Source organism: Felis catus, chromosome B4 (genome assembly GCF_018350175.1).
Source record: "Felis catus isolate Fca126 chromosome B4, F.catus_Fca126_mat1.0, whole genome shotgun sequence".
Lineage (NCBI taxonomy): Eukaryota > Metazoa > Chordata > Mammalia > Carnivora > Felidae > Felis > Felis catus.
The window spans coordinates 25,232,639-25,255,725 of record NC_058374.1 but is presented as its reverse complement, the minus strand read 5'-3'; the positions used below and the strand labels follow the sequence as shown (position 1 = coordinate 25,255,725).

At 36.6% G+C, this 23,087-nt stretch overlaps 1 protein-coding gene across 6 annotated transcripts in view; it reads right to left on the bottom strand.

Moving 5' to 3' along the window:
* Positions 1-23,087, bottom strand: part of ACBD5 (acyl-CoA binding domain containing 5) — a 46,828-nt gene that overhangs the window by 12,079 nt on the left and 11,662 nt on the right. For 5 of the 6 annotated variants that reach the window (XM_006933328.4, XR_002743692.2, XR_006600366.1 and 2 more), the window contains exons 5-11: positions 17,435-17,549; positions 17,305-17,337; positions 13,206-13,340; positions 11,785-11,988; positions 10,801-10,907; positions 7,103-7,370; positions 2,404-2,603 (exon numbers count right to left, since the gene is read on the bottom strand). In XM_006933328.4, the coding sequence (XP_006933390.1) occupies positions 2,404-2,603; positions 7,103-7,370; positions 10,801-10,907; positions 11,785-11,988; positions 13,206-13,340; positions 17,305-17,337; positions 17,435-17,549 (1,062 nt within the window). The remainder of the gene's footprint in view (positions 1-2,403; positions 2,604-7,102; positions 7,371-10,800; positions 10,908-11,784; positions 11,989-13,205; positions 13,341-17,304; positions 17,338-17,434; positions 17,550-23,087) is intronic. The other variant, XR_002743691.2, reaches the window with a different exon arrangement.

Here is a 23,087-nt window from a genome sequence, read left to right as displayed (position 1 = left end):
AAAAGGCAGACTACTGGAACAGTAATATTCAATAATACTAAATGAACGAATGAGCTTTCCATCATGGTTAGCTATTCTTTAATATAGTTTGTATTAATCTAGGGATAGTTGACAAGATCATGGGCCTTAAATATATTTTTTCTCAAGCTAATACAGAAAGTAGATTTTATTATTAACAAAAGATACAAATAATCAACAAGGTGTTCATAGACTCATGAACATCAACAGAGTCACAGTCTAAGTGATGATAAAATGTACTTGACAATCATTGAAACATGTACAATAGAGAAACCTTGTGATAATCTGAGTTACTCAAAGGATAAAAAAGCTAAAATATTCATAGGAGTTGTTTAAAAAGCCTACAGTAGTAGTTTCTTTAAATGAATCTATATTTAATTTGTTTATCATGGAACTGAAGCACATCTTTGATTAACTAACTTAATATCTTAATTAACTAACAATATCTCTTACAGATCATGACTTGAACCAACCTGAGCCACCCAGGTGCCCCCAGTGCTATATAATGGGTCAGACAGCCTGTTTAGTTGCCTTTTCCTGCAATAAACATTACTCCAAGAGGAACAAGTCAGAGGACAAATGGGGCACAGTACTAGTAGCCATCTGAAGGCTCTGCAGCCAAGTCCTGGGATTATCGCAGCCAAATCCAGGGATTATCACAGCCCAGCCCCAAACTGTGAACCAAGATGAACTAGCCCTTCCTCCGAACCTTTTTCCTTTCCTTTAGTACCTTCTCCATACTTAACTGTCTAGTTTTATTCAGTACAGAAAGAGCACTGATCTAGGATACAGGATGCCTGGGTTCTGCTTTAGTTTCTGCAATGACTTGCTATAGTGCGTTTTCAAAGGTTTAATATTCTTACTCTTCCAGGGTTAAATAACTGCGAACATCAAACTATGACTCTACATTCCTCTCTGGCTTTAAAGTTTTGATCCTACAACTAATTTACACTAAAGAATTGGTAACTTAATATACTATCTCTACAGCATTTTAAAAAGAAGTCAAGGGGCGCCTGGGTGGCTCAGTCAGTTAAGCGTCCGACTTCGGCTCAGGTCATGATCTCACAGCTTGTGGGTTCGAGCCCCGCGTCGGGCTCTGTGCTGACTGCTCAGAGCCTGGAGCCTGTTTCAGATTCTGTGTCTCCCTCTCTCTCTGACCCTCCCCCGTTCATGCTCTGTCTCTCTCTGTCTCAAAAATAAACAAACGTTAAAAAAAAAAATTAAAAAAAATAAATAAATAAAATAAAAAATAAAAAGAAGTCAAGATAGAGGACAATGTTTACTACAAAAGAGTGACTCCTTAATGATGAACTCTAAAGCACTAGTTATGGTTTATTACTTCCTTGAACTGCACTATATAACATCCCTTTTTAAAAATTTTTTTTAAAATTTATTTTTGAGAAAGAGTGCACATGTGTGCGCGCACACACACACACACACGCATGCATGCACAGGCGGGGGAGGGGCAGAGAGAGGGAGGGAGACACAGAATCCGAAGCAGGCTCCAGGCTCTGAGCTGTCAGCACAGAGCCTGATGTGGGGCTCGAACCCATGAACTGCGAGATCATGACCTGAGCTGAAGTTGGATGCTCAACTGACTGAGCCACCCAGGCACCCCAAGCTCTTTTTTTAAACTTTATTTACTCATTTTGAGAGAGAGAGAGAAAAACAGAAACACAGAGAGAAAGAGAAAGAGAAAAAGAGAAAGAGAGAGAGAGAGGCAGAGAGAGAGAGAATCCAAAGCAGGCTCCACGTTGTCAGTACAGAGCCTGATGCGGGGCTCGATCTCATGAACTGTGAGATAATGACCTGAGCCAAGATCAAGAGTCTAGACACTTAACCAACTGAGCAACCCAGGAGCCTTTTATTTTTTTTTTAAAGATTTTATTTTGAAGTAATCTCTGCACCCAATGTGGGGCCTGAACCCACAACCCCGACATCAAGAGTCCAATGCTCCACTGACTGAGGCAGCCAGGAGCCCCTTAAAAGGTCTTCCTCTTCTACCAAGCACCCTACTTCTACCCCTAACAAGGTACTGGTAATTTTACACTCGAAAAATTTTCTATGAAGTGGTAGTTAGCTTTTGGATCAGTCTTTTCTTAAATAACCAATATTTTCAAAAGTAGATCCTTTTTATTTTTTATTATTTTTGAAAAATTATTTTATTTATTTTTTAAGTAATCTCTCCACCCAATGCAGGGCTCAAACTCACAACCTGAGATAAAGAGTCACATGCTCTATCCACTGAGCCAGCCAAGCACCCCTAGATCCTTTTTATTAAAAAAAAATCATTACATTGATTTATATAAACCTGATCAACACAGATTACACTTACATGCTGTTATACAGGATCAACAGTGGAAGAAGACAAATTCAAAAGCTCACCTGCGAAGCAGTTAGCGTTTCCAGTTTATGAAGTCTCTGAAGGACGTTCTGCATATCCTCCTGCAGGCGCATGAGGACGAGAGCAATCTGTTCATTGAGGCTGCCTCTTGACCCTCTGTCTGAGCCCCAGCGTTCCCCATCACCTCCACTTCCCACTTGCCGACCCTTGGATCCTTCACTCAAGTGTTGCATTCTATGCCCTATTTTAAGAGAGTAAAATCAGTTAGTTTTAAATAATTCTTATAAAGGTAGAGTGTGTTTCATTCATTTTCCTGTGTTATTTCTTTGAGATCTAAATCTCCAAAGCAGAGTGGAAGCAATCAGGAAGTACACAAAATACCAGGAGCAAAGAAGTAGCTATAGAAGCTTCTACTGATATTGATATAATCAAAGATTCTCTTCGCTAATGTTTTACAATGTACTTACTACACTAGTACATGACAAAATGCATATAATTCACACATAATTCACATATTTGAGATGCATTCTCAAAAATTCTTTACTAATAAGGTAAAAAGATTGAAGAAATTCAAAGAGTACTTTTTTTTTTAATGTTTATTTATTTTTCAGAGAGACACAGAGAGCATGCACACGTGTGCACATGAGCGGGGGAAGGGCAAAGAGAGAGGGAGACAGAGAATCCAAAGCAGGCTCCTGGCTGACAGTAGACAGCTGGATGTGGGGCTCAAACTCATGAACGGTAAGAGCATGACATGAGCCAAAGTTGGATGATTAACCAACAGAGCCACCCAGGTGCCCCAAACCCAAAAGGTTTTTAAATGTATTTCTCTTTTTATAAATTCTATTGCACTTACCACTACCAAGATTTTGTCATATATCCATTCATTATTTTTCCCATGCATGTATTTATAGAATAGGCATTACCCCAACACATAATTTTGTGTTCTTCTCTTTAAAAATATCATAAATGTTTATCTGCATTTTTACATTTTATTACAAAAACACTGAAATGGCTACATAAATTCCCCAGCATGGCCATGAATGAATTTACTCAATCGTTCTCCACTTTTGAATAAGATAATTCCAAATTTTTGCAATTACAAATAATACTGACATGGGGCACCTGGGGGGCTCAGTTGGTTGAGCATCTTACTCTCGATCTCAGCTTAGGTCATGGTCTCATGGTTCATGGGATCGAGCACCATGCTGGACTCTGTGCTGGGAGTGCAGAGCCTGCCTCTCTCTAAAAATAATAAATAAACATTAAAAAAAAAACACACACACAAAAAAAAACAGGGGCATCTAGGTGGCTCAGTCAGTTAAGCATCTGATTTTGGCTTAGGCCACGATCTCGCAGTTCATGAGTTTGAGCCCCACGTTGTGCTCTGTGCTGACAGCTCAGAGGCTGGAGCCTGCTTTGGATTCTGTGTCTCCCTCTCTCTCTGCCCCTCCCTCGCTTGCACTCTGTCTCTCTCTCTCTCAAAAATAAATAAACGTTAAAAAAAAAAACCCAAAACCAAAAAACAAAGAACACTGCAATGAATGTCTTTGTATATAAATTCTTGCCCAAATGTCTGATTTCTTTGGAAAAAACAGAATCAAAAAAGGAGAGTTACTGGGTCAAAGGATGACAAGTTAGTAGAAGTTCTTAATGAGTGTTACCAAGGTATTTTTCAGAAAGGCTGCAACAGTTTTATATTGCAGCATATAAAAAGCACTACTGTGCCTAAATGGAGTTTATGAGTTTCTATATGTTTGCTAATACAATAGGTAAGTTTTGTTTATTTTGTTTTAAATAATAAACAGGGAACTGTTTGCCTCATTGCCCTTTGGCATTCTGGAGCCCTACAGCAGCAACTGGATTCCCAAAGCTGCGCTTGCAACAAGCAGTGTTTGTTCTTGCAAAAGAAATGGAATGAGAGCTGTTTGTCAAGTTAAACTTCAAAGAGTACACTGAGGTGTTGTGCCTGATGTTATTTTCTTTGCTTTTTTGAAAACGTTTATTTATTTATTGTGAGAGAGAGAGCATGCGCACAAGAGGGGCAGAGAGAGAACCCCCATGCAGGCTCCACCCTGCCAGTGCAGAGTCCGATGCAAGGGCTTGATCCCATGAACCCCGAGATCATGACCTGAGCTGAAATCAAGAGTCAGATGCTCAACTGACTGGCACCCCTGATGCCATTTTCAAGAAGACCTCTACTCTTGTATTGAAAGGAAGTAAATTTTGAAGTGGTTCTTCAAGAAAAGAACCACTTCAGCTATTGGTATAGAATTTACAAGGGGAAAAAAGGTGGGAAGTCTGGTCTGTGGCTTAGTTTTTTTTCCTTCATCCTTAAGAGATTGAGATATTCAGGAAACAAAAATAATATAAAAACAGGGAGGGGGACGAAACAGAAGAGAGTCATAAATATGGAGAACAGACTGAGGGTTACCGGAGGGGTTGTGGGAGGGGGGATGGGCTAAATGGGTAAGGGGCACTAAGGAATCTACTCCTGAAATCACTGTTGCACTATATGCTAACTAATTTGGATGTAAATTGAAAAAAAAAAAATAAATAAAAATTGTTTCTCCAAAAAAAAAAAAAAAAGAGATTCATATATTCTGTGACGGCCTGTCAGTGGGTACTGATGACACTAGAGAATTACTCTCTTCTCTGCTCACTTTACTATATCCTATGTCATAGTCAGCTTTCAAACAAGCCTTCGCAAAGACAGAATTAATCAGACCATTCCCCTGTTATAGTAAATCCCCATCTCCAGTCATTATCTAATTACTCATTTTTTTTTCTTCAGAGCACTTATCATTCACAAAGAATCTCAATTATTTACTTATTTACTGTCAGCTCCCCTTTACTGGAACATGAGCTCCGCAAAAAGAGGGGCTTTGTCCTGTTCTCTATAGCATCCCCAGGATCCAGAACAGGACCTGACAAAGAAAAGCTCAATAAGATTTGTTTAATGCTGAGGCAGATTTACGGTAAGGCTCACGAAGCTTCACTTCAGGGGCTGCCACTTGTATGGACCCCTGTGATTGCTGGGAGTTGTAATGTTTTGTAGGCGGGGTGAAGTCAGGGCTGTCAATAGAAAGCCTTTCATACATGCGATTTTGGTAAATTGCCTAAAGAAAGGGATCTGAATCCAAGGCTCTAGTAATATGTTGTGATCTTTCTCTTCTTCATTAAATACTCACAATTTGGTATATGTTAAAATGGTAATTTTTAAGAATAATGTTCTTAATACCATTAATCTTCTCTTTTCTTCCCCGTCTTCATTTGTTTTATTTTATGTAGATTTTTTTCAATCAGAAATGCAGCTAATCCTTTTTTTATGACCTCATGAAATTATGCAGGGATTTTCCTTTTTTTAAGTGTACAATGTAATGATTCAATACTTGTATATATTGTAAAATGATCACTGCAATAAGTTCAGTTAACATCTGTCACCATACAGTTACAGATTTTTTTTCCTTGTGATAATTTCTAAGACTTTTCTATCTTAGCAACTTTCTTTTTTTATTTCCTTTTTTATTTTCTTTTAGAAAGACAGGTTGCAAGCGAGGGAGGGGGCAGAGGGGAAGAGAGAGAAAGAATCCCAAGCAAGCTCCATGCTCAGCTCTGGAGCCCACCATGGGGCCCGATCCCATGACCCTGGGATCATGACCTAAGCCGAAATCAAGAGTCGGATGTTCAAATGACTGCACCAGCCAGGCACCCCAATCTTAGCAACTTTCAAATATGCAATACAGGTCTGATTAACTACGGACACCATGCTGTATGTTACATCCCCATGACTTACTTATTTTATAAATGGAAGTTTTTACCTTTTGACCCCGTGACCTGTTTCATATCCCCTTCACACCTGCCTCTGGCAATCATCAATCTATTTCTGTGTCTATAACTTGGTCTTTTGTTTTTGTTTTTTTAGATTCCACATATAAGTGAGATCATATGGTATTTGTCTTTCCATTAATTCTCTTTTCTGACAGTCCCTACTCATTCCTAACTATAAACCATCATAAATTAATATACACACACACACACACACACACACCCTTTGCTTCCCTCCTCAACTCTATTCTGTTACCTGATCACATTATCATTCTTAATGTTTACCTTTTTTTTTTTAACTTTAAAAATATGTTTATTTGTTTATTTTGAGAGATAGAGTGGGGGAGAGGGGCAGAGAGAGAGAGGGAAAGAGAATTCCAAGCAGGCTCTGTACTGTCAGCGCTGAGCCCGATGTGGGTCTCGACCCCTCAAACTGTGAGATCCTGACCTGAGCTGAAATCACACATCAGACCCTTAAGCAACTATGCCACCCAGTCACTCCTTAATGTTTGCCTTTGTATTGTTAAATGTTCTTTTATCTCTATTACTTGATTTGTCAGTTTTAAACAATATCTTTTGACTTAAGTAGGGAAATGTGCAAAAGACACAATTCAAATTTTTACCTACAGTAGGAAACAAAAGCAGAGAGGCATTTGGAGGAACCATTAACTGACTGTTCAAGAAGGACATAAATTTGGCTACTTCAAAAAACTGCATAAAAGATATAGAAATGGAATGTTTTCTCCTATACCTTCAGAGATCACACTACTATGCCTTGGGGGTGGGGGATAGAATCTAAGAAGAGAACTAGGTAAATTGAGAGTTCTAATTCTCTCCTTACCTAAACTTTTCCCTTTTTGCTAATTAGTTTCTAAAGATAGTCAGTCAGCAAGAACAAAAAAGAATACACACCTCTCCCTCTTCTGACATTAGAGAATTCCTCATTTTCTCCACCCCGTCTCTCACGGTGTGGTGCTCCACTGTTACTTCGGCCATCTTCTCCTCCATGCTTTACTTCACCTTTTCCTTCAACTGCTACAACCTGCATATCCCCAATGTTGCCATTTCCCGGAGATCCTTGAACATCTTCAGGAAAACCAGGACTTTCCAAGGGCTGATTGGGATCACCACTCAAGTAATATCGAAATGGTCTGCCGTTTGACGTAAAGCTGTCTAAAGACTACAAATTTAAAACAACACTTAGTTAAAAGCTATAAACATAAGTTTTTGTGACAACAGAAGAATTACTGTTTTTATAAAACTTTTTTCATGTTATGATAGAAAATATTTTTCTAAAAAATGTATTCACCTTCTGCATCCTATATGTAGGAAAGAAATGGGATAGGAATGATTCATCCATGAATAAAGTATTGAGTAGTTCTGGCAATGAATTGTTCTCATGAGTCAGTCATTCATCCAAGAGACATAAAAATGTCTACTACTCTTGTTCTAGTTACTATGCTAAATTCTAAGGATAATATGAAGAAAGAAATAGCTTGGTAAAGGAGAGAAGTAAGATCATTACAGCATAGTTTGATAAGTAGTATGAAAAAGATGGACGAAGGGTGCTTGCTATAGGAACTCACAGGAGGGGTGCCTAACTCATATTGGGGCTCAGTGGAGACTTCCTGGAAGAAATGATATGAATTAAAACTTACAGAATGAGTATAAGCCAAGTCAAAGGTGTAGTAGTGACGACAGCCTGTACCAATAAAGTAGTACTGGGACAGAGGCTGCTTTGAGAACTTCTGAGATTAGAGAATCAATAGGAGTTGAAGACTGAATGTGGGAAGTACGGGAAAGGAAAAGACCAGATGGTTTTGTGATACTCACCAAGATAAGAAATACAGAGGACAAAGGGGTCTCAAGGGAACAGAGACAATGGTATAGTTATAGAGAAGTATAAATTGAGGTTCCTAGGCAAGATGTTTAATAGGTCAGTTAGAATTCAGAAGAGAGATATAGGTTGGAGATAAGAAACATCAGTATACGAGTAATGGCTGAAACCAAGGGAGTAGTCATATTCCTGAAGAACACCAAATTAAGGAGTCAAAGAAGAAGAAAAAATTGAAATCAAGTTATTATGCCAAAGGGCATAATATATAAGAATGGTATATGGGGAGCCTAGGTGGCTCAGTCAGTTAAGCGGCCAACTCTTGGTTTCAGCTCAGGTGATGATCTTGCACATTTTGTGAGTTCAAGCCCCCCATCGGGCTCTGCGCTGACAGTGTGGGGCCTGCTTGGGATTCTCTCTCCTTCTCTCTCTCTCTCTCTCTCTCTCTCTCTCTGCCCCAACCCCGCCCCGCTCACTCAGTCTCTCTCAAAATGAATAAACTTAAAAAAAAAAAAACAGTATATATGGCAAATATTTCTAAGTTGTACATAGTTCATTGGATATTTAATAAAACATTTGTAATCATTAAAAAAAATCTTAGAAATCTAATCCACCTAGCAAAATTCCAGGTACACTGGTCTGTAATGGTCTACTGGTTTGCAATGATGTTGGAAGAATGTATACATGTATACAGAAAACATATTTCCTATCTCCAAATCTCTTTTCAGTTTCAGAACAGTACCTACAATCCATTATCTATTCCACTAAATGATTATTCTAGAACCATTTCTATTTTTAGCTTCTACAAAGCAGTAACTGCTAATGATTGAATCTTTCAAAGTTTCAACCTTTTAGAAAGGGATCTATAAGCTACACAATTTATTTAAACTGGACTGAAAACAAAAACTGTAAAATAAAAAAGGTGACTTTCTTTTAAACAATTTGTTAAGTGAGATGAGGCCCTTGAAAGCATGAGGTCTTCTAACATGTTCAAAATTCAGTAAAACCAAAGAGATGCAATGGTTTCACACCATCAACCCTATGGAAAGGACAGAAACCAAGGTAATATATATACAAGATAAAAACATTACTGTATGCAAAAAGCACCACACCCTTACGCCCGTCAGAATGGCTAGTATCCAAATGACAAGAAATAACAAGTGCTGGTAAGGATATGAAATGAGAACCCTTGTGTACTGTTGGTAGGAATGTAAATTGATGCAGCCGCTCTGGAAAACAGTAAAGAGCTTCTTCACATAATTAAAAATAGAAATACCATACACTCCAGTAATTCCACTATTGGGTATGTACCCAAAGAAAATGAACACACTAATTTGAAAAGATACATGCACGTCTATGTTTACTGCAGCATTATTTACAACAGCTAAGATAACAGAAGCAGCCCAAGGTGTTTATTGATAGATGAATGGAAAAAGAAAATATGGTATACATATACAATGGAACATCAACTCAGCCATGAAAAAGAATGAAATCTGGCCATTCTTGACAACATAGATGGACATAGAGGATATTAGGCTAAGTGAAGTAAGTCAGACAGAGAAAGACAAATACCGTATTATTTCACTTACATGTGGAATCTAAAAAACAAACAAACAAAATCTAAACAAACTCTTAAATACAGAAAACAAACCGGTGGCTGCCAAAGCAGACGTGGATGGGGCGGGGTGGGCGGGGAGGATAGGTGAAATAAAGGGGATTAAGAGATACAAACTTCCATTCATAAAATAAGTAAGTGAAAAAGGTGGAAAGCACACCATAAGAAATATAGTCAATAATATTGCAATAGCATTGTATGGTGACTACACTTATCATGATGAGGACTGAGTAATGTACAGAATCACTGAATCAACATGTTGTATGCCTAAAACTAATATAACAGCATATGTCAGTTATATTTCAAAACTTAAAAAAGAAGTCAGTGTGTAGAACAGATTTGAAAATTATTCGATTTTTTTGTATGTCAACGTTTCAAACACAGGGTCTAGCATAAAGTTTACCTTCTGCCTCCCCATCTCACCTCCCTCAGGATATTTACAAATATAAATATAGTAACAAGTTAAAATAGTGAAATATTTTTGAACATTCAGGAATTTTATACATTCTTTAAATTCACAAAAATAATTCTACATACAAATGTTTATATATTTAAAAAAATTTTAGAGGTATATCTTCAAAGCCATGAACAGTGTACGTACATCTGCTATGAACAGAAGTTATGCACTGTATTCTGACATATCACTTTGAAAATCTGCCAATTAAAAAGTGTCGGGGCACCTGGGTGGCTCAGTCAGTTAAGTGTTTGACTTCGGCTCAGGTCATGATCTCGCAGTTTGTGAGTTCGAGCTGTGTGTCAGGCTCTGTGCTGACAGCTTGGAGCCTGGAGCCTGGAGCCTGCTTCGGATACTGTGTCTCCCTCTCTCTCTGCCCCTCCCCTGCTCACGCTCTGTCTCTCTCTGTCTCTTAATAATAAATAAACGTTAAAAAAAAAAATTTTTTTTTTTAAAGTGTCATTTTGGGGCGCCTGGGTGGCGCAGTCGGTTAAGTGTCCGACTTCAGCCAGGTCACGATCTCGCAGTCCGTGAGTTCGAGCCCCGCGTCAGGCTCTGAGCTGATGGCTCAGAGCCTGGAGCCTGTTTCTGATTCTGTGTCTCCCTCTCTCTCTGCCCCTCCCCCATTCATGCTCTGTCTCTCTCTCTGTCCCCCCAAAAATAAATAAACGTTGAAAAAATAAAAAAATAAAAAGTGTCATTTTTACCTCTTCTTGTCCAAACTGTTCCATGGAATCACAGTAGACCTCACTGTCTGAATCACTTGTCAAATGCTGAATTCCTGAAATATCTTCAACATGATCATCATTTATCTCTGAAAATGAACAAATGTCCAAGTGGGATTATTATTCTCTAACTGAAGAAAAATGCATTTATTCCACTCTCAAAATTTATCAGCTCTATATTATTTTCACACTGGAGACAAATTTATCAAGCCACACTTTTTTCTTTTAACGTACCAAAACTTCCAACATAGTTGATAATTTTTATTTGACAAGATTGTATTTTATCAAGTAATCATACAAAGACACTGTCCAGATCAAACCTTATAAAACAATCTTGTAAGGGAAAACTGACTACCAACTAGGAGGCCTAAATTGGTATGCAACTATGCAAGTTCAGTTGTTACATTAAGTAATTATATTTCTTGTTTTCTTTATGTTTTTATTATTTATTTTTTGAGAGAGTGAGAGAGAGCAAGCTGGGAGGATATGGGGGGGGGGGGAGAGAGAGAGAGAGAGAGAGAGAGAGAGAGAGAGAGAGAGAGAGAAAGAGAGAGAGAGAGAGAGAGAGAGAGAGAGAGAGAGAGAGAGAGGATCCCAAGCAGGCTCCACGCTATCCATACAGAGCTCAACGTGGGGTTCACACTTACAAACTGTTAAGATCATGACCTGAGCTGAAACCAAGAGTCAGATGTTTAACCGACTGAGCTGCCCAGGTGCCCCTCAAAACTTTATTTTAAAAAAACCATACAAAAACACAATTAAAAATGTCTCAATAAAAATATAAAAGCCCTGCCTCTAATTCACTATCTTTCAAAGCTATACACCCTTATAATATTAATAAACCCTAAGATATTATTGAATAAGAAGTTTTTAAATTCTAAATTGCTCCTAAATATCCTAAAACAATGAAAAGAACACTGTATTCATAGGAAAGAGGCTAGACAGATAATTATCCTGGGACAATACCTTGGTGAATGCAGACAGCAGTTTTTCCAGTTTGCTCCAAATTTTCATCTACAGCCTTTATTTCTTCAGCATTTTTCCCACTCAAGGAAGCACTGGCATGAATGTCATTCTGTATATCCTGAGTGGAGGTGTCTTTATCATAGCCATTAGTAACAATGATTTCCAAATTCTTATGATCTGCAGATTTCTTCATCATTTTCTTATCTTTTAAAAGAAAGTAGGGAGATTCATAAAAGTTCACAGGTCAACTTCTGTATATATATTCTAATATCAGTAATCATTTCCCCAACCTACCATAATCCCTTTGAATGGTTTCCTACTTGGATCAGAGAGATGGGATACTCTTTGAAAAGGGATTTATTATATGCTGAAAACTCATTCAAAACTACTTCAGTTCCCTGTGAATCTTCTAGAACCTATCTTATTTTATTTTTAAGTAGGCTCCACATCCAATGTAAGGCTCAAATTCATGACCCCAAGGTCAAAAGTCACATGCTCTACTGACTGAGCCAGCCAGGCATCCCTAGAATCCCCTTTAAAGATAACCTCTCAAGGTCTTTACACTCTCTCAAGCATAGGCAAATTGCCCTATGAGACCCAGAAGTACAAATGGGTCCACATAGTCAATGAAAAGATCCTTTGAAGAAGGTATTATCTGTCATACCCTATTGGGAAGTAAAGGCAAAAGTAAGCCGTACGGTTTGTTTTAGTGTCTGTCTGCCTCCCCTTTCTAAACCAATCTTCCCAGGAATCACTGGTACTCTTACTACCAGTGGGGCCCCCCACCCACAATGCAGTAGCCTATGACTCCAATGTTCTCTCTCCATCAAAACTTCCTATATCCAATTCCCCATTCTATTCTTGACAAGGTATTGAGAGTTTAAACATTTCTCCTCTTCTTGGTAAGCCACATATGCATATTTATATTGGCAACAATACCTAAAATGAATACATTTCTTCTTTTTGTTTAAGTAAACTATGCCAAACATGGGGCTCCAACTCACAACCCCTAGATCAACAGCTGCATGATATACTGACTAAGCCAGCCCGGCACCCTATAATATGAATACATTTCTAATGCAGCATTTCAGGCATTACATTTAGAGGAGTGGTCCATTCTTGTTAGTGTTCAATTCTATCTATGCACTTTTGGTCCACAGAAAATATGGTGATAAGGTCAACAGCCCACATCCCACCCACCATACACACTATTCTCATACAACACCAAATCAGTCCCAACTTCTCCATATTCTTTCATCTATTTTTTAAAGATTTTATTCTTAAGTAATCTTTACATCCAACGTGGGGCTAAAACCCAACCCCGAGATCAAGAGTCACGTGCTCTATTGACTGAGACAGTCAGGCGTCCCTTCTTTTATCTAATTGAATGTAAAATTATTCGTTCGTCATCCAAAGATTACCATTAGCACTTTGTTCCGCTCCTTTCACTTCTTCTTGGGCCTCTTCTTCCTCAGACTCAGCTCCACTATCACTGCTTTCGGCTTTACCATTAACAGTTTTGGCGTTTGGAGTAGAAGTCAGAACGTTACCAAGATCTAAAATATGAAATGATCACTTAATCTCTAGTGCTATAACACACAATCATGCTGTAATTTACAAATAATACTGCCCTTTATAATAACTAATAAAATAATTTTGAAGTAAAAGTTAGAATTTTGACATATATCTGCAAGTATTCTTTTCCTTGATTATACATACATTACATAAAGAAACTCCTTCAGTTTACAACAAAAGTGATAAAGCTATCTTAAAACCTTCCTAAACAAGGCAGAGGGTGAGTTATTTTTAAGTTAATATCAATCAAAACAGAAAAGTTAGAGATGAAGGATCCTCTTTACACACAGTAAATAAAGAGACAGTTGCTATATCCTAGCATACTGAAAACATAAACACAACAATATCATCAATATCATCAACAGAACTACATTTAAAAATTTTTTATCCTTTTCTTACCTTTAAGGCTTTAGGTACACTATCTATATTATTATGTCTTTATATTTATTTTTATTTTAAAGCATCCATTAATGTGATCAATCATTTAAAAAGGCACATTGTCCTACTGGCCAGTCATATCTTGAGAGGAAATTCATCAGAATTTTTCAAATGTTAATATGCATAGGAATCACCTTAGATCTAGTTAAAATGCAGATTCTGAATCAGCAAGTCTGGGGTGGCCTAAGATTCTGCATTACCATAAGGCTCCCACATGATGCCAATGCTTTGGTTACTGTACTTCATTTTGAGAGAGAGGGAATTACATTTCCATCACCCTTTAAGATAATAAAGGCCTCCTACGTGGCTACTGGTCAAAAACAGTGGTCTCTCTCCATAAATTTTTGTGCTTCATTTTCACTTACACAAATGCATTTTGTTTTGTCTTTTTAATTTTTTTTTTAACGTTTTTATTTATTTTTGAGACAGGGAGAGACAGAGACAGAGCATGAACGGGGGAGAGTCAGAGAGAGGGAGACACACAGAATCTGAAACAGGCTTCAGGCTCTGAGCTGTCAGCACAGAGCCCGACGGGGGGGCTTGAACCCATGGACCGCGAGATCATGACCTGAGCCAAAGCCGGATGCCTAACCGACTGAGCCACCCAGGCGCCCCTACAAATGCATTTTGAATGCTTCCCTGCATCTCAAACAACATATTAAATGTCAAAATCTCCATATATTTTAAACAGGTACAGAAGAGTAAAAACTCAACTCTATCATTGCCATTATGTTCTACTCTCTCTTAGAGAACCATGGCAGCATCACAGTTTATAAATCTTGCTCTCTCCCTGACAACCAAGAAAAAGAATAACAACAACAAAAAACAAGAAACAAAAACACCCACCACTCATGGACATCTTCAACAAAACTAAGCAACAGGAAATCTCCCAAACCCCCATTAAATGGCATTTCTGTGATGAGAGCACAGAAAGCACAGAGAATTACTCACTAGCCCTACTCAACATCCAAAATTCAGTTCATGACAATAGTCACATGATTATCACAATAGATGCTGACAAAGCATTTGACATGACAATAATGTTGACGAGATTAAAAATGTAAGAGAATTTCCTCAATCTGATAAAGGGCATCTACAAAAATGTACAACTAACATAACAATTAATGTTAAACGACTGAATGTTTTTTGCTCCTAAAATAAGGAACAAGAAAGAATGAAGAAAAAAATAAAAAAATAAAAAATAAAATAAGGAACAAGACAAGGATGTCTGCTTTTGCCATCTCTGTTTAATATCGTACTAGAAGTTCTTGCCATGGCAATTAGGCAAGAAACATAAATAAAATGCATCCAGATTGAAAAGGAAGAAGTAAGCACATGACATGCTCTGTATACATGAAATCCTAAGGAATCCACCCAAAAACTATTAGAACTAACAAATGGTTTGGCGACATTGCAGGATATAAGATCAATAAACAAAATCAAGTGAGTTTCTACAAGCTAACAATGAACAATCCAAAAATGAAATTAGAAAATAATCTATAATAGCAGTGAAAAGAATAAAATGCTTCGCAGTACACAAAAGAAAGTCAAAGAATTGTATACTGCAAATGACAAAACACTGTTGAAAGAAATTAAAGAACTAAAACAAATGGATTCGAAGACAATATTGCTGAGATGACAAAACTTCTCTAAATGATCTATAATTCATTGCAATTCCTTTAAGAATCTTAGATGGTCCTTTTTGCAAAAATTAACAAGCTGATTCTAAAATTCATATGGAAATGCCAAGGATCCATAATGGTTAAAACAATCTTGAAAAATAACAAAGTCGGACAGTTCATATTTCCTGATTTCAAAACTATGTATGTATATTATGAAAAAGCCCAAGCAAAACAGATACATCTGTTCTACTGGGCTTAAGTGGCTACTTTTAATATGATTCTTTGTTTAAAAAAAATTTTTTTTTCAAGATTGCAAACTATGAAACACCCATATACTTTGATCTCTGCAGTTAGACTTCTAATATTGTATCTGTAAGAAATAATTTCTTACAGATATACTTACACATATATTTAATGACATTTATACAGGGTTACTTTCAGCAGCATTTTTGAAGATCAGAAGAGGAAACTAATAAGTATAATGCAATAAAAATAAAAAACAACATAAAAAAAGAGGAAACATCTAAATGTCCATTAGAATGGTACAGGTTAAATAAATTATGGTATGGGTCCACATCCCTTACAACTCTTAGGTCCAGATATGATTTAAAATCCAGTTTTCTAATTTTGCAAAGGTCATACACTGTATGTACTATATACTACGTAACACCTTCAACAGAATTTTAAGGCAGCTCCCACTAAAAAAATAATAATAAAGTTTTTACAACAAAACACATGAATAGTCACACTAAATAAAATAAAGACTTAAAACAGCCCCTCGTCATTTCAGAGGTCTGTTCCTCAATTAGTTCATGTCAGGACAGTCTTTCCTCTCAAAGGAATTACAAAAGAATGGTTTATTAAGTTTTTTGAATTTTTAAATTACAGCTTAGGGATTATGGATCTGAGCCTTTATTATCATTATTCATTCTACCTTGTCTTTATAATTAGTTGTTCAAACATTTGCCTCTAGCCTCATACTACTAAAACAGGTCCAGATTTACTCTCCTCTGAATCCTAACAACATGCTTCACACAGAGAAAATATTTAGTATTTTTTCTGCACTAAATAGTACAAATTATAAGGAAGATTATTTGTTAAAATTTGACTCCTTTAGGTAAATCAGATATAGAGGATGTGGTTATATGAGCGTTATGCTCAGCAAGCAGTCTATCAATTACAATTGCAGATACAAACTGCAGGTCTTATGACAGACAGGAAGATAACTATTCTGAAATACCTAATTTCCATCAATTAGTGAAAGGTATCTTGTAAATAGGGATGTCAGGAAAATAAAACAGGTAATTTTCATTTGAAATAATTCTTACAGGCTCATTTCAGTCTGCTTTCTAAAAAAAAAAAATTAAAGATCAAATGTTTATAGTTAATAACAGCAAATTTACCTATTATTCAACTCTTCTTACTATGTAAAAGATAAGCCTTTCAATTCTTTCCTGAGAACATGAAATTAGAATTCTCAAAAAAAAAAAAAGACCTAGCTAAGTGAATTCATTGACATCTTGTGTCAGGTTGCTATACTGTAGTAAACCATACTATAAACATAGCCACGTTAAAATTAGCTAGAAAGTAATTTCAGCCATTGTCACTGTTAATGTAACTCAAAAACCAAATCAGAAAGTATGATCTATCAAAATACAACCATGAATTCTGCTACAATTTTGTATACACTTAGTGAATCATTTGTCATGTTTTAATAACTGCAGGGTTAAAACTTAAGCATTTATAATATTTTTGAACTTTATGCAATATATTTGCTTGGAACAAAAACTTGCGTGACAAGCTTGTTAAGTTTTATAAATATGTGCAGAATTCTTTAGGGTGTAAATTTCAAACAAAATTTTTACGTGGATTTCATTATTCCTACCTTCTAAGTATTTAGAGATTTTCTCCAGTCGGACTGGCATGTGAAAGTAAAACAAAAATTAGACATATAAATATTAATGCATGCATAATGTGTCATCTGCTGAACTAAAAACAAGGTAAAACAGTCCAACCTGAGGTTAAGTCAGAACTTTTGCTACTCTTTTTGTCTTCTACAATTTCATAAAATGGGCCTATGACATGTAGCAACTCTTCAACTTTCTCAGTCATCGGCATAGTTTCAAGAATCTGTAATCAAAAGAAACACATGTTGTGAAATCACAATCTATTAGTCTGACCTACTACCAAATAACATAATACTTACAATTTATTTAGTGATACTTTTGTGATTCAGAGTTCATGTATAGATTCCCCAAAGTACCTGTATTAACTACATACTTAATGTGCACATTCTCCTAGAAAAGGTTCAAGAAATCAAAGAATTAAGTATCTTCATTTTTGGGAATGCAAGCTGGTGCAGCCACTCTGGAAAACAGTATGGAAGTTCCTCAAAAAACTAAAAATAGAACTACCCTACAACCAAGCAATTGCACTACTAGGCATTTATCCAAGGGATACAGGTGTGCTGTTTCAAAGGGGCACAAACACCTCAACAGCAGGATCAACAATAGTCAAAGTATGGAAAGAGCCCAAATGTCCATCGAGGGATGAATGGATAAAGAAGACATGGTATATATATGCAATGGAGTATTACTCGGCAATCAAAAAGAATGAAATCTTGCCATTTGCAACTACGTGGATGGAACTGGAGGGTATTATGCTAAGTGAAATTAGTCAGAGAAAGACAAAAATCATATGACTTCACTCATATTAGGACTTTAAGAGACAAAACAGATGAACATAAGGGAAGGGAAACAAAAATAATATAAAAACAGGGAGGGGGACAAAACAGGAGAGAGTCATAAATATGAAGAACAGACTGAGGGTTACAGGAGGGATTGTGGGAGGGGGGATGGGCTAAATGGGTAAGGGGCACTAAGGAATCTACTCCTGAAATCATTGTTGCACTATATGCTAACTAATTTGGATGTAAATTTAAAAAAATAAAAAATAAAACAAGTTAAAAAAAAAGTCTCTTCATTTTGAAGACTATTTTACATAAGCTTCTTTTAAAATTTTACACAATGATCTATAAATTGTGCATTAAACTAAGGGCACTTAGAAAACTGTAGGGTTAAATTTAAATTATTGTATCTGTTCTTTAACACTAGTGTTTTTTTATTCTATTTTTTTTTTTATTAAAAAAAATTTTTTTTTTCAACATTTATTTATTTTTGGGACAGAGAGAGACAGAGCATGAACGGGGGAGGGGCAGAGAGAGAGGGAGACACAGAATCGGAAACAGGCTCCAGGCTCTGAGCCATCAGCCCAGAGCCTGACGCGGGGCTTGAACTCACAGACGAGATCGTGACCTGGCTGAAGTCAGATGCTTAACCGACTGCGCCACCCAGGCGCCCCTTTTTATTCTATTTTTATTAAAAAAAATTTTTTTTAAGCTTATTTTTGAGATAGACAGTATGAGTGTGGGAAGGGCAGAGAGAGAGGGAGACACAAAATCCCAGGCAGGCTCTGCACCACCAGCAGAAAGCCTGATGTGGGGCTCGAACACACGAAATGGTGAGATCATGACTGGAGCCGAAACCAGGAGTCTGATGCCTAACTGACTGAGTCACCCAGGTGCCCCTCTTTTTTTTATTTTTTGAGAGAAAGAGCGTGCACCAGCTTGCACACACAAGCAGGGTAGGGGCAGGGCAAGAGTGAGAGTGAGAATCTTAAGCATGTTCCATGCTCAGCATGGAACCCAATACGGTGCTCAAACTCCCAAGCTTAACGAACTAAGCCACCCCGGTACCCTTCACTAAGGTAGTGTCTCCGAAAGAGGAGAAATGTAGAGTAGGAACTAGTAATCACTTTGATACCTTCATACCTACAGGCCAATTTAGAATCATCAGATTTGAAGAACAAGGTAAATTAACTGAAAAGGCATTCAAATAAATAGCCACCAACTGGTAATTGATAAAAGAAAATATTTCCATATATGAAATATTGGCAGATACTTAAAAAGAATAAGGTTAGCTTTGTGTGTACTGATTGGGAAAAACATCTGAATTTTTTTATAGGCCAAAAGGTAGTTGGTGAACAGTATATTTAATATGATGCCATGATTGTTTTTTTTTTCTTTTTAAACAATAGGATACATATACATATAACACAGGCATATCTGTATATACATATATGTGTTTTCTGAATTCTACAAAATAGAATTAAAAGTAATTACCCCTTAAAGAGTTAAAATGGAAGGAATGGGGAAGATTCACTTCATTTCATACTTCTTTGATGTTTGGATTTTTTTTCATTTACACATATTACTTTTATTGTTTTTTCTTCTATTACTTTTATTATTAAGGTTAACAAATTTATTAAGCAACCAAAATCTTGTGTCATTTTTGCATACTTTTCAGCTTATGTACAGTTTTAAAATCGCCACTTGATCTTTGAAACTAATAACCGCCTCAGACTTGTCAGTCCCTCTCCCTGCTTTATTGTTTGTTTATCGTGTATCTTTCACAACACAACGTAAGCTCAATGAAAAAGGGCCTTTATTTGTTTTTGGTCACTCCTGTATTTCCAGTGTCTAGCACAGACAAGGAATTTAATAAACAAGGTGGGGGTGTGTTGGGAGATTATACAGAATGAACTATGCTTAGTGATTATAATGTAATTTTAGCGCTCATAGTAAATTATCTAATTGCTGTTCCTTTCAATGGATAAGAGTGAAAAAAATGGCTTTAACCATAAATTTTTTTTTTTTTTTTGTAAAAGGAAATGCTTGTTACTGTAAGGCTGGGGTCATTCGGGAGGGCATTTTTATAGCTTATTATAGATAAATGATCTATAATATGTATGCATTATAACAATAATCATGAGAATTAGATTCAACCCAGAAGTTGAAACCACCAGGTAATGTTTACTTTTTTTGGTAATGTTTACTTTGACATGACCAAAGTCACAGAAAGTAAATGGTAGAGATAAAATTTTAACACAAGTCAGTACCCTTTACACTACTCTATACTGGAACAGTATATGTATGTAGAGTCAACAGAATCTGGTAAGCCAACCAGATATTCCATCTTGACCTCACCCCCACATAATACCTCCTCTGATATTCTTTCAAACAAGATCTTTTTTAGTTATCTCCTGATAAGATTACTTTAAAAAGTCTTTTTCTCAGGGGTCTCTGGGCGGCTCAGTTGGTTAAACTTCTGACTTGATTTCAGTTCAGGTCATGATCCCAGAGTCATGAAATTGAGCCCTGTGTCAGGCTCTGTGCTAACACACGGGAGCCTGCTTGGGATTTTCTCTCTTCCTCTCTCTCTGTTCCTCCCCACTTGTGCTCTCTCTCTCACAAGAAAATAAAGTTAAAAAAAAAAAAAAGTGTCTTTCTCAAATTTGTCCTTAAGTAGGGCTACTCAAATCTGTGTTTTGGTTTCTCATACTCTATAGGTAACAGAGTGAATTAAGGACTTCAAATGTCAGAACTAAATAAATGCAGAATGTGCCAGTGCTAAGCAAACATAAGCAGAGTGATTTTTCTTTCAATTAGCTAGCATTTTAGTAGTAAATACAGTTAGGACACAAGTGGCCACAGCAACATACACCCAGAATTTAAGAGGTTACTCTCTGAAGAAGAAACTTTAAAAATACAAAACTCAAGAAGAATGATCTTAGTCATCTGCAAAATTCTCTCCCTCATCCCAGTGCTGGAATAAAAGAAATGGCTCAGACATACAAATAAACGCATGAGATCCTGGCAGAGACAGAGACACAGAAAGACAAGCAGACACAGGCAAATCTCAGTCTAAGTAACTACTCCTTAACCTCAGAGAAGATTTTATTTACAGTGTAAGTGAATTAAGTTCAGTTGGATTGTAACCTATCCGAATGAAGAATATTTGGTGAGCTGGATGGACTGCAGACAAGCAGCATCCAGCTCTGAATCCTCTGTCACCCCCCCTCTCTGCCCCTACCCCCCTTACGCACACATGCACGTAGCGTGCTCTCTCTCAAATAAACATTAAAAAAAAAGAAAGAAAGAAAAGCAACATCTAAATACAATAATTTTTCTAGGTTTCTCTAGCACTTTCCTTGGTAAGAAACATTATTCCTTTCTTTTTTTTTTTTGAGGGGTGGGGAGGGCCAGAGAGGGGAAGAGACAGAATTTCAAGCAGGCTCCATGCTGAGGCTCCGACTTGTGGCTCAAACCCACAGCCCTGGAATCATGACCTGAACCAAAATCAAGAGTCAGACCAACTGACTGAGCCAACCAGATGCCCCAGAAACACCATTTCTATATGATGAAAATATTCTGTTAAGGTACAGATACTGTATTGTAAAGCAAAGATTAAATTCCTCAGTTTTTTTTGTTATTTTTTTGGTCAGATGAACATATCTTTTTTAAAGCCATCCAAATCTCAGTGTTCTACTCTCCGTTCAATAATCTTAGTAATCACTAATCCAATTTCCTAAGTGCCTCTGCAATTTTGAGGAGTGTCTTATATCTCAATCCTGAGTATGCTGAGCACTAGAAGAGTGTATCACCCATTCTAAGTAAAGAAATTAGCATCCAGAAAGAAAGAAAGAAAGAAAGAAAGAAAGAAAGAAAGAAAGAAAAAAAGAAAGAAAGAAAAGAAGAAAGAAAGAAAGAAAGAAAGAAAGAAAGAGAAAGAAAGAAAGAGAGAGAAAGAGATTAGCATTCTGGAAGGAAGAAGGAAGAAAAGAAAAGAAAGAAAGAAAAAAAGAAAGAAAAAAATTAGCATTCTAGAAGTAAGGAAAGAAGAAGGAAAGAAAGAGAGAGAAAGAAATTAGCATTCTGGAAGGAAGGAAGGAAAAGAAAGGAAAGAAAGAAAGAGAGAAAGAAAGAAATTAGCATTATAGAAGGAAAAAGAAAGAAAGAAAGAAAAAGAAAGAAAAAGAAATTAGCATTTTAGAAGGAAGGAAGGAAGGAAAGAAAGAAAAATTAGCATTATAGAAGGAAAGAAAGAAAGAAAGAAGAAAGAAAGAAAAAGAAAAAAAGAAAGAAATTAGCATTCTAGTTTTTCTCTAAACCTCCAAAAGATGGTTATCATCAGTCAAGCCTTGAAAAGAATAAGCCAGTATTTTGGACTTATAGACCTATGGACCAGACCCTCACCATGGTAACTTTCAGGTTCCATCCTTTATGAGACTATGTTATAATAATCCTCCCTCTAGTACAGTGATTATCCCATCCTCTTAGAAATCCTGAAATAATTAGTCTGGGGTTATACTGGGGAATATATATATATATATATATATATATATATATATATATATTTTTTTTTTTTTTTTTTTTTTTTAAACAAGATTCCCCAGTGACTCCAACATGCAGCCAGTGTCGAGTACACTGATCTCTCCTTAAGTCCAACAGACATAATGCATATTATTCAAGTTTTGGCTGAATTCTCCAATAATCCTCATAAGATAGCCTGCAAAATTTGGGAGCTGCTGGCTGGCTCAGTAGGTAGAGCATGTGACTCTTGATTTGGGGGTTGTAAGTTCAAGCCCTATGTTGGATGTAGAGATTACTTAAAAATATAATCTCAAAAGCAAAAACAAAAAAACAAAAACAAAAAAACAAAAAAAACAGACTGTAAAATTTGTACAGAAAACAGAATTTTATATTTCCTTTTGATTATGAATCAAAAGAACTTTCTTTAAAGAAATATGGGTTATTTCCCACAAACCACT